General features: G+C 37.8%; 1 protein-coding gene across 1 annotated transcript in view; it reads right to left on the bottom strand.

The window, feature by feature from the left end:
* Window positions 1-12564, bottom strand: part of mical3a (microtubule associated monooxygenase, calponin and LIM domain containing 3a) — a 122860-nt gene that overhangs the window by 50127 nt on the left and 60169 nt on the right. Inside the window, exons 9-12 of the mRNA XM_079873756.1 lie at window positions 5019-5276; window positions 4490-4605; window positions 2642-2768; window positions 14-107 (exon numbers count right to left, since the gene is read on the bottom strand). Coding sequence (XP_079729882.1) covers window positions 14-107; window positions 2642-2768; window positions 4490-4605; window positions 5019-5276 — 595 coding nt within the window. The remainder of the gene's footprint in view (window positions 1-13; window positions 108-2641; window positions 2769-4489; window positions 4606-5018; window positions 5277-12564) is intronic.

A 12564-nucleotide genomic window follows, 5' to 3' on the forward strand; every position in this document is an offset into this window, starting at 1 on the left:
TAAATCTACCCACCATTTCTTGTGAGCTTAGGAGTTGAAGAGTTAACCACATTCTCCATGTCAACACGCAAATCCCTGGTTTCTCCAGTGTCCAACAGATGCCGTACCTGTGGACAATTATAGTATTAGTGCTCATGTTTATTTCTTACGAGGGCCACCATTATCCAAGCGATCCAATATCATTTAATAATAATAAATAGTGGTCAACCTTTATTTTTTTGTTGCAATGGCTGATGCCATTACCTAGAGAGCAGGGTGGTAGATGGCTGATTTAATGCCAATATATACATAAAAAAAATGTAAACACAATATTTACTCAGAAGTAGGGCTGTAACAACTAATGATAAAATAGATTATTAGCGATAATGAAAATAATCAACAATTGATTAGTCCCAGTTGTGAATAACACATTTCTTTGAACAAAACGCATATGGAAAACAGCAGAGGACACAGCTGCAGTTTAAGTACATGATCCAGTTGTCCAAAAGATGAGAATATATTTATACTTACAAGCGTTCAAACACATTAACCACGTCTTGCACTGTTGGTCTTTGACAGATGCGTGTGCTGTTTAAAGCATCTGACACGTGTTTTCTTCAGCGCATAACTTAAATTTTATGGATATATCCTTATCTGTAAATGTCAGAAAGTCCCACAAGCATTTCCATTTAGCATATTCTGACAACAAGTGTCTTGTTAAACTTCAGTGTTCAATGAATGAGAGCTGGTGGGCGCATATGCATCAAACAGATGGAGTGCAGTAGAATAGGAACATAATAATTCTAACTAAAATATATATTTTGCTAAAAAAAACTATTTTTAAAATTAAGTTATAGGTTTAAAATTCTACATCTGTAAATGCAGTAACAGTAAATGCACTATTGTTGGAATAGCCCATTAATGTAATATAATTACTATGTTCAGACGAGTGTTCCTCATACAAGTTAACATTTTTTGTGTTTATTTTTGCTCATTTTTAATTGTCATTTTAAGTTCTGCTTTAAAATAGTAAGCAATCAATTGATAGGTGTAGAATGTAATGTTTGTATTTTAACCCTTTTTTGCTTATGCACAGCATAGCCTACATAGATACATTCACAATATTTGTTTTCATTTGTTTTCATCATTTATATTACACATTGTTTGGAGAACAGCATTGTGTAGGATGTGGAATAACATTGTTTAAAATAATTGATTTAGGTTGTTAAAAATTAAAAAGGTTGTTAATATATAATAATTTTTATTATCAACAGATTAATCGATTATCAAAATAATCGTTAGTTGCAGCCCTACTCAAAAGCCAGTAAAATAATCTGAAAATAGAAGTTATTTTTGGGGATGCACTCCCTCTGGCCATTGCAAATAAGCCTTCATTTGTTTTTATGTTATAGCCAATAACTGATAAAATGGACAATATAAAAAAAAAATCAATACTTTGTCAATACATTTAAATAATTATAAATCTACAATCAAGTCAATTTATAATGTATTCATTATTATGGGATTTTCTAAATATTACATTTAAGTGTTAATTATTAAAATAAATATTTAACACAAATTATAAACGTAAATCCATATTATAAATTAAAATAAAATCTGAAATTGTTTTAAATATTAACTTTAAAAGAGTGGCAAATGTGAAATAAGTGGATAAATGATCATTCACAACTAAGGGCGTGTTCACACTTGGCATGTTTGGTTCAATTAAAACGAACCCTGGTGCAATTGCTCAGTGCAGTTTATTTGAACAAGTCTGAGAGCTGCCATCGGAACCCTGGTGTGCACCAAATAAGCGGACCGAGACCGCTGAAAAGATGGGTCTCGGTCCACTTACAAACGAACTCTGGTGTGGTTCGACGGAAATATGAACGCAACACGGACCAAAGACATGTAAACAAACCAAAAACAGGAAGACAAGACCCTAAAAAAGGACAGAATCCTCATGCATATCATTTTTTTTTCTCATCATAGTTTGCCTTACAAGCACCAGAACCGCGTCTCCTCGCAGCAGATCGTTTGTGTGTGTTTTGACTCCTTTACACATTTTATAAGCTCTTCGTGAGTTCTCAGCTCGTCAAAATACCATCATATGCAGGCTACGCACACACATAAATGCAACGAGCGCATTTATCCCAGCACACAGCATTATTTTGAATGTTCGGTAAGTTCCATTTCAAAATAGGCAATACGTCATAAAAGTCGACCAATCAGGTTGTGAACATATCCCTATGGCTTTATGTTCGGTGATAAAAATGCCAATCTGAAGGCTAATCGGACCAGGACTAAAGGCTTATTTTTTTGGTTCGGACGAAGCGAACTGAAGTACAAGTGTGAACACACCCTAAATATCCAAAACCGATTATATTTATCCAATTATAACTGACACATATCAATAATAATAGTAATAATAAAAAAAAACTAATACTGGACAATAACCCATATGTTGCCAATTCTGCCAATATATTAAACAGCTCTATTGATTATCCATTGCCAAAGCCTGTCAGCAAATTTTTGAAACTGACAAAAGGGGAATGTGTGTGATCTTTGGATGATGGCGACCATCTTAAAATGGCCAAATATCAACTAGTACAGTATTGTTGGTTTAAAAGTAGACTGATGTTTAAACTGTGCAAAAACCCACCTGGTTGGGTCTCACTTGGTGAAGGCTGATGTTGGGGTACCGTGTAGCTGGGTCAACGCTGTAGCGGCTAAAGTTCTTACTCACATTCTCTGGTGTCGTCTGTGGCAGCAGTCGATAGACACTTTCCCTGAAACCCAAGGGAGCAGTGGTCATGATTACTACACAGCATGATATCACACCCAAATTCCCTTAATCTTGGCATTAGTCCCATTAGTGATGATGTCTCAAGATGAGACCCTAGAGACATCATGCAGGCTACTCGCTCGCAAAACACTTTTGCTTCCCCACAAACATGCTGCTTATTGCATACAAGTAGAAAAGTGCTTTACCACTGTGACTTACCCTGCCATATGCAGCAAAATAACAGTGCAGGGAGAAAAGTAACAGTAAATGACAGCCTGTGAGGGCTTGAGCTGTTTACTGCTCAGTTTGAAGACAATCACTGTCAACCTCATCATAAGTGCTCTGCAGCAGCAGTATATCACTCTGGATGTTTTTGGTATGGCATAACACCATATTACTCATATTATTTTTATAGTATGCAGTAAAGGCTTTTTTGATATTCAACATCTCTATTTGTGTATGAACTGTGAAATGGTGTACAATGTGACTTTCTTCAAGAGGAATCATCATTTAAACCAAACAGTCACATTTTCACAATGTTTTCCCGGCTATATAGGGCTGGAAAAACTAGCATTTACATTTTTGTGATTTTGTGTCATGCAGTTGTGTTCCCCACTTTTCACACTTCACGAGATTACAATACATGATTTCTCACAATGCAATAAATTCACCAAGACCTTTCATTTCCAGAGTGAAAAATGTAGCTATATCAAGAGCAAATTTTAATTTCTTCTCATTATTTACACAGACTGTCAAAAGTTCACAAATCGAATTAAAATGCAAAAAAAAAAAAAAAGAAAAAAAAAAGAAATTATTCCCATTATTATAACTCGATGTGATTCGCTAAATAAAACAAGCAACACAGTGAGGTCATGTGACAACCAAAGGACTTCATGAACTCATGAATATGCAAATTAGTCCCCGCCTCCACTCAATCACACCTGCTCAGACTACCTGATCCACTCAATATTGGTCATTGGAAATATTGGTTAAATTCAGCCATGTATGTTTGAATCAGAAAATGATTGAGAAGACAACGACGAAGAGTGAATTATACAGGGTCAATTCAAGTCGACCTATCAGAATGGTAATACATTTTATGTTTTGCTCTCTACAACATCGGACACAAAACGATAATAGATAGAATAAGCCTTTGGCTCGACTATATTATCAAACGGCTAACAATGTGTTGCTAATGTTACACAAATCATGTTCCCATTGGTCATCTCAGAGTCAGACAGCTGACTTCAGATATCAGCATCCTTAGAAACGCTTTGAACATCATAGAAAGTCCGTGGAGAAAGGCATTTAGTTTATCATAACATTGTAATATACATCATATACATAATTAACCAGCTATATTGCATTACATACAAGATTATAGGTGTTCTTGTGCTCACTGTGGAAAAGCCCCGCCCCGCACGTTGACAGGATTGGTTACATATTTGTGATGTAGAAAACAGCGGTGGTTTGAAACCACGTTTTTGAGACTGTCTTTGGTACAATGCAGGTTTCAGGAGAAAATAATCAGCAATGGTGTTTTTGACTGATGACTTTGCACATGGTTTGTCTTAAAGCATAATAAAACACCACATAGACATACAACACCATTCAAAACTTGATTTTCACCACAGGGGGGGTTTATATGGTTGGAGTAGTATATACTGCACAGCATGCTGTAAGCAGCCCCCTAGCTTTCTGTTCTGAACATAAAATCTGTCTTACCGTTCAGCCAGGACCTCCAGAGGGGAGCTTCCATTAGCCCAACTACGCACCATCCACGCTGCATCCATGCCTGCCAAGAAACCTCTTGCTATTCCAGTGCCCATTGGCCAAAATGGCTAAACACAAAAAAACACCACATTTCCATCAGTCAACTTGTTCCTCATACACTAAGAGTGATAAATGAGTGGCTGTAAAATTCATATTAGAAATCAGTCACCTTCTGTTTGGAATATAATGGAAAAACTACCCTCACCGCCACAGTCTAGATAGTTTAACTGTGTGTGATGTTTTAAAGTAATGCTTTCATTACCACAGATTCTAAAGTGGTGGTTTCAGATTTATGTGAGAAAATGTATTTTCAGAAGTTGAAATTTGTCAAAGGAAGCCATTGGAGAAGAGCAAAAGCCAATTTTGTGGTACTTCATGGAAAAACACCATCTGGTTCTATTAATGTAGGTTATAACAAATAACAAACTACCTTACAAGAAGATAGCCTTATTTCTCTCACCCACATGGGTTTTCCACTCACCTCTAGAAGGCTGTCCCCCACCAGGGCTACTAGCAGCTTATGGCCATTGCGCTGGCGGACGAGCGCTGCATTTTCGGAGGCATACATACAGGTGAAGTCAAACATGGCGACATCGGGTTGGCCGTAGTGGTTGATGGCAAAATCCAGTTTAGGAAGCTGCTGATTGGTAGAGAAATCTGCTGCCTCTCTAGCGTAGGAGAGCAAAGCCTTCTGGTCAACATTGGCCCTGGAGAGCAGCATTTCTGTGTCGACATAGTCCTATACAAGAGTGGGGGGAAATAAATAAATAAAATAAATATACATATTTTATTTAATAAAAAAAATATATATAATACTACTTTAAAATACTATGACCAGGGTGTTTCGTGTTCTGTGTGTGTGTGGTTCAAGTAATCCCAACATGAAGGGGCCAAAATGTCCTCACAAAGATTGAAATATATCTGAAGTGATGTTTTTTGAACATGTAAAAATGCTGAAAGTAATCTTTATGTCTATGGAAAGTTCCCATAAACCATGAAAACCCAACAGTCAAACAATTTTCAGCACTGAGAACAATGTAATCACGAAATAGTCATAAGGTGGGTTTGATTTTTCAAAACTACGCTCAGTTGTCTGCAACTGTAGAGCACCGCAAGGCATATAATTCAGTCATGAGTGGCTGTGGGTGTGGTAATGGGATATTTGAGAGGTCTTTTCCTCTCTGATTCATGTTGCTACGAGAGACTAGTGTTTGTTTCTGCTAACAGCCAGGCTTTTTAAAACGGATGAGGACTCTCAGCGCTGACACTCATTTAAAATGGCTTTATTTTGAGCACCATTACAGTATAATCCGGACACATTAAATACAAGTGTTTTTTCCCCCAGTGGGATTCTGTCATTTATCCTGAAAAATGCAAAGCAAGTATGACTCTCTTGCAACCTATCGAACTACATTAATTGGTGTCATTACTGTGCATCATTATATCAGTCGTATTGTGCAAGAGTTTATGTATGAGTGTGAGAGAGAGGGCTGGGATTGAGGTTCCTTGTTAATGATTCAACAAACTTGGCAGTACTGGGAACAGAGCAGAAGAGCTCATTGTGAATAAATGGGAACAGACTGTCCGCTCAAAGTAATGATTATTTACACTCCTATGGCCAAAAAGCCTTCTAAAGACATAATTAAACACCTAGAACTTTAGTAGGATACGTACACTAACGTATCCTACTAGTAGTAAGTACACTAACATTCAAAACTTTGGGGTCTGTGAGATTTTTCTTAATATTTCATATTTAAAAAGTCTCTTATGTTACAATTTAAAATAACTGTTTTCTATTTTAATATATCTTATTAGGGCCCGAGCACCGATGGTGTGAGGACCCTCTTGGAATTGCTCTGTTTATTAGGGCCCGAGCACCGATGGTGAGAGGACCCTATTGTTTTTGCTCCGTTTATTATTATTCTTCTTCTCCAAAGTGAATCGCTTTTTAGAGGGCCTAAACATGCTCGAAAACTCATGAAACTTTGCACACGCTTCAGAAGTGGTGAAAATTTACGTGTGATATGGTTTTCAGAATTGGGGGGGGCAAATTCGGTAAATTATTGCCCCCACATTTTGCCCCGGCTCCTGGTTTCACGTACAGGTATGAAATTTGGTACATACATGTAATGACCCAATACCTACAGAAAAGTCTCTTGGAGCATAGCCCTAAACACAACAGGAAGTGAGCTATTTTGAACTTCCTCCTAGATTTTGGGCATTTTTCATAATTTCCTGATGTTGTACTTTAACGAACTCCTCCTACAGATTTGATCTGATCCTCTTCAAATTTGGTGAGTGTAATCTTAAGGCCTTTGTGACGTTAAATTGCGAAGATCTAGAGTTTTCGTCGAAGGGTGTGCCCTCGGCGGCCTGACAAACATCTATCTATAAATTACAGGAACGTCTGTCTGTCTGTCTGTCTGTGTGTGTGTGTGTCTGTTCCTCGCATATCTCTCAAACCGTTAGTCCGATTGATTTCAAACTCGACAGGTGTCTTGCCACGGGCACGAGTAAGTGCAGTGCCAAGTTTGACATTGTTTGGATGAGAAATGCAAAAGATATCGTTAAATATATCATTTTTAGAAGGTTGTGGTTTAAAAATAAACATTCTGACATTAGAGAGTTGTATCGGTCAAAGAAGCCCCAAGAAGGTTGTGGTTTAAAAATAAACATTCTGACATAAACACTCAGTCAGCTACACTGTTTACTTCTGAATATTATAGTTTGGTTCCCGAACGTGATAAATCCATCTATCTATAAATTACAGAAACGTCCGTCTGTCTGTCTGTGTGTTATTCGCATATCTCTCGAATGTGAGATAACCACTAAATGTGTGAAAACCACTATTTTCTGTTTCAAACTTTCACATAGCATCTTTAGGTTATAACAACATTGAAAATCAAAATCTGGATTTGAATTTTTTAAGATTTATTATAAAAACGGATTATTTTTTCCCAAAAATGCAATAAATTCATGACTTTTTTTTTTTTTTTTCAAAATGCTATTAATCCATTGAATCAATATAAAGTTATTTTTGATCATATTGCCATCGCAAGAAATATCTCCTGAACTTTTTTGACGGCGATCAGCTCACAAAAACTGATTTTGCACGGGCACTTTGCACTGCTCCCTGAATCGAGGTGCTTATTCATTTGTGGATGTAAACTGAATCTGTAAGTCAGCTATGCTGTTAGTGTTTACTTCTGAATATTATATTTCATTCTGGTGCGCTTAACGTTGTCGCTACTGTGTAATAGTAGCCTATGCTATTCACCAACTAAACATATCCTATTCAATGCGTTCACAGTCTCTTTCACGGGCATCATTTGTAGTTGCCTATTCACAAACTGTTTGCTCAAGCATAGCGTTTTCTCGGAGTTCACTGTGTGCTTTTTACCATGCACAAATAAAAATGTCACTGAACTTTTGCTGTGTAATTGTAACAATGAGCACACACCAAACCAACAATTACTAAAAACACACACAAAAACTGATTTTGCACGGGCATTTTTTGCACTAGTTCACCCAATTTCGGCCTTTTGGTGATATATGCATGATCAGATAAGTTCAATATTAATGTTGCTTGCAGTTCTGATGTTGCTAGGCAACCACAGACAGCCTGCAGTAACTCAGGCATACAATTTTCAATTTGCCCCAAACTTCACATGTTTGATAAGAGTCCTGTCCTGAACACATGCCAATGCTCATTATGATTATAGCAATAGCGCCACCTGCTGGTAGCAGGAAGTGTGGCAAATACAAAACGTGCTCGAAAAATCATGAAACTTTGCACACGCTTCAGAAGTGGTGACAATTTACGTGTGATGTGGTTTTAAAAATTGGGTGGGGCAAAATGGCTTACTTATTGCCCCTACATTTTGCCCCGGCTCGACGTTTCACGTACAGGTATGAAATTTGGTACACACATGTAAAGACCCAATACCTACAAAAAAGTCTCTTGGAGAATAGCCCTAAACACAACAGGAAGTCAGTTATTTTGAACTTCCTGTCAGATTTTGGGCAGTTTTTGCCATTTCCTGATGTTGTACTTTAACAAACTCCTCCTACAGTTTTGATCTGATCCTCTTCAAATTTGGTGAGTGTAATCTTAAGGCCTTTCCTAAAGGTGCCGGGTGGCGGTGGCAGGGGTGCGAGGGCCCTTTTCATCGCTGCTTGCAGCTTTAATTAGGGCCCGAGCACCGATGGTGAGAGGACCCTATTGTTTTTGCTCCGTTTATTATTATTCTTCTTCTCCAAAGTGAATCGCTTTTTAGAGGGCCTAAACATGCTCGAAAACTCATGAAACTTTGCACACGCTTCAGAAGTGGTGAAAATTTACGTGTGATATGGTTTTCAGAATTGGGGGGGGCAAATTCGGTAAATTATTGCCCCCACATTTTGCCCCGGCTCCTGGTTTCACGTACAGGTATGAAATTTGGTACATACATGTAATGACCCAATACCTACAGAAAAGTCTCTTGGAGCATAGCCCTAAACACAACAGGAAGTGAGCTATTTTGAACTTCCTCCTGGATTTTGGGCATTTTTCGTAATTTCCTGATGTTGTACTTTAACGAACTCCTCCTACAGATTTGATCTGATACTCTTCAAATTTGGTGAGTGTAATCTTAAGGCCTTTGTGACGTTAAATTGCGAAGATCTAGAGTTTTCGTCGAAGGGTGTGCCCTCGGCGGCCTGACAAACATCTATCTATAAATTACAGGAACGTCTGTCTGTCTGTCTGTCTGTGTGTGTGTGTGTCTGTTCCTCGCATATCTCTCGAACCGTTAGTCCGATTGATTTCAAACTCGACAGGTGTCTTGCCACGGGCACGAGTAAGTGCAGTGCCAAGTTTGACATTGTTTGGATGAGAAATGCAAAAGATATCGTTAAATATATCATTTTTAGAAGGTTGTGGTTTAAAAATAAACATTCTGACATTAGAGAGTTGTATCGGTCAAAGAAGCCCCAAGAAGGCTGTGGTTTAAAAATAAACATTCTGACATAAACACTCAGTCAGCTACACTGTTTACTTCTGAATATTATAGTTTGGTTCCCGAACGTGATAAATCCATCTATCTATAAATTACAGAAACGTCCGTCTGTCTGTCTGTGTGTTATTCGCATATCTCTCGAATGTGAGATAACCACTAAATGTGTGAAAACCACTATTTTCTGTTTCAAACTTTCACATAGCATCTTTAGGTTATAACAACATTGAAAATCAAAATCTGGATTTGAATTTTTTAAGATTTATTATAAAAACGGATTATTTTTTCCCAAAAATGCAATAAATTCATGACTTTTTTTTTTTTTTTTTAAATGCTATTAATCCATTGAATCAATATAAAGTTATTTTTGATCATATTGCCATCGCAAGAAATATCTCCTGAACTTTTTTGACGGCGATCAGCTCACAAAAACTGATTTTGCACGGGCACTTTGCACTGCTCCCTGAATCGAGGTGCTTATTCATTTGTGGATGTAAACTGAATCTGTAAGTCAGCTATGCTGTTAGTGTTTACTTCTGAATATTATATTTCATTCTGGTGCGCTTAACGTTGTCGCTACTGTGTAATAGTAGCCTATGCTATTCACCAACTAAACATATCCTATTCAATGCGTTCACAGTCTCTTTCACGGGCATCATTTGTAGTTGCCTATTCACAAACTGTTTGCTCAAGCATAGCGTTTTCTCGGAGTTCACTGTGTGCTTTTTACCATGCACAAATAAAAATGTCACTGAACTTTTGCTGTGTAATTGTAACAATGAGCACACACCAAACCAACAATTACTAAAAACACACACAAAAACTGATTTTGCACGGGCATTTTTTGCACTAGTTCACCCAATTTCGGCCTTTTGGTGATATATGCATGATCAGATAAGTTCAATATTAATGTTGCTTGCAGTTCTGATGTTGCTAGGCAACCACAGACAGCCTGCAGTAACTCAGGCATACAATTTTCAATCTGCCACAAACTTCACATGTTTGATAAGAGTCCTGTCCTGAACACATGCCAATGCTCATTATGATTATAGCAATAGCACCACCTGCTGGTAGCAGGAAGTGTGGCAAATACAAAACGTGCTCGAAAAATCATGAAACTTTGCACACGCTTCAGAAGTGGTGACAATTTACGTGTGATGTGGTTTTAAAAATTGGGTGGGGCAAAATGGCTTACTTATTGCCCCTACATTTTGCCCCGGCTCGACGTTTCACGTACAGGTATGAAATTTGGTACACACATGTAAAGACCCAATACCTACAAAAAAGTCTCTTGGAGCATAGCCCTAAACACAACAGGAAGTCAGTTATTTTGAACTTCCTGTCAGATTTTGGGCAGTTTTTGCCATTTCCTGATGTTGTACTTTAACAAACTCCTACAGTTTTGATCTGATCCTCTTCAAATTTGGTGAGTGTAATCTTAAGGCCTTTCCTAAAGGTGCCGGGTGGCGGTGGCAGGGGTGCGAGGGCCCTTTTCATCGCTGCTTGCAGCTTTAATTATTAGGGCCCGAGCACCGATGGTGAGAGGACCCTATTGTTTTTGCTCCGTTTATTATTATTCTTCTTCTCCAAAGTGAATCGCTTTTTAGAGGGCCTAAACATGCTCGAAAACTCATGAAACTTTGCACACGCTTCAGAAGTGGTGAAAATTTACGTGTGATATGGTTTTCAGAATTGGGGGGGGCAAATTCGGTAAATTATTGCCCCCACATTTTGCCCCGGCTCCTGGTTTCACGTACAGGTATGAAATTTGGTACATACATGTAATGACCCAATACCTACAGAAAAGTCTCTTGGAGCATAGCCCTAAACACAACAGGAAGTGAGCTATTTTGAACTTCCTCCTGGATTTTGGGCATTTTTCGTAATTTCCTGATGTTGTACTTTAACGAACTCCTCCTACAGATTTGATCCGATACTCTTCAAATTTGGTGAGTGTAATCTTAAGGCCTTTGTGACGTTAAATTGCGAAGATCTAGAGTTTTCGTCGAAGGGTGTGCCCTCGGCGGCCTGACAAACATCTATCTATAAATTACAGGAACGTCTGTCTGTCTGTCTGTCTGTGTGTGTGTGTGTCTGTTCCTCGCATATCTCTCGAACCGTTAGTCCGATTGATTTCAAACTCGACAGGTGTCTCGCCACGGGCACGAGTAAGTGCAGTGCCAAGTTTGACATTGTTTGGATGAGAAATGCAAAAGATATCGTTAAATATATCATTTTTAGAAGGTTGTGGTTTAAAAATAAACATTCTGACATTAGAGAGTTGTATCGGTCAAAGAAGCCCCAAGAAGGCTGTGGTTTAAAAATAAACATTCTGACATAAACACTCAGTCAGCTACACTGTTTACTTCTGAATATTATAGTTTGGTTCCCGAACGTGATAAATCCATCTATCTATAAATTACAGAAACGTCCGTCTGTCTGTCTGTGTGTTATTCGCATATCTCTCGAATGTGAGATAACCACTAAATGTGTGAAAACCACTATTTTCTGTTTCAAACTTTCACATAGAATCTTTAGGTTATAACAACATTGAAAATCAAAATCTGGATTTGAATTTTTTAAGATTTATTATAAAAACGGATTATTTTTTCCCAAAAATGCAATAAATTCATGACTTTTTTTTTTTTTTTCAAAATGCTATTAATCCATTGAATCAATATAAAGTTATTTTTGATCATATTGCCATCGCAAGAAATATCTCCTGAACTTTTTTGACGGCGATCAGCTCACAAAAACTGATTTTGCACGGGCACTTTGCACTGCTCCCTGAATCGAGGTGCTTATTCATTTGTGGATGTAAACTGAATCTGTATGTCAGCTATGCTGTTAGTGTTTACTTCTGAATATTATATTTCATTCTGGTGCGCTTAACGTTGTCGCTACTGTGTAATAATAGCCTATGCTATTCACCAACTAAACATATCCTATTCAATGCGTTCACAGTCTCTTTCACGGGCATCATTTGTAGTTGCCTATTCACAAACTGTTTGCTCAAGCATAGCGTTTTCTCGG

Source organism: Squalius cephalus, assembly GCF_949319135.1.
Source record: "Squalius cephalus genome assembly, chromosome: 6".
Classification (NCBI taxonomy): domain Eukaryota; kingdom Metazoa; phylum Chordata; class Actinopteri; order Cypriniformes; family Leuciscidae; genus Squalius; species Squalius cephalus.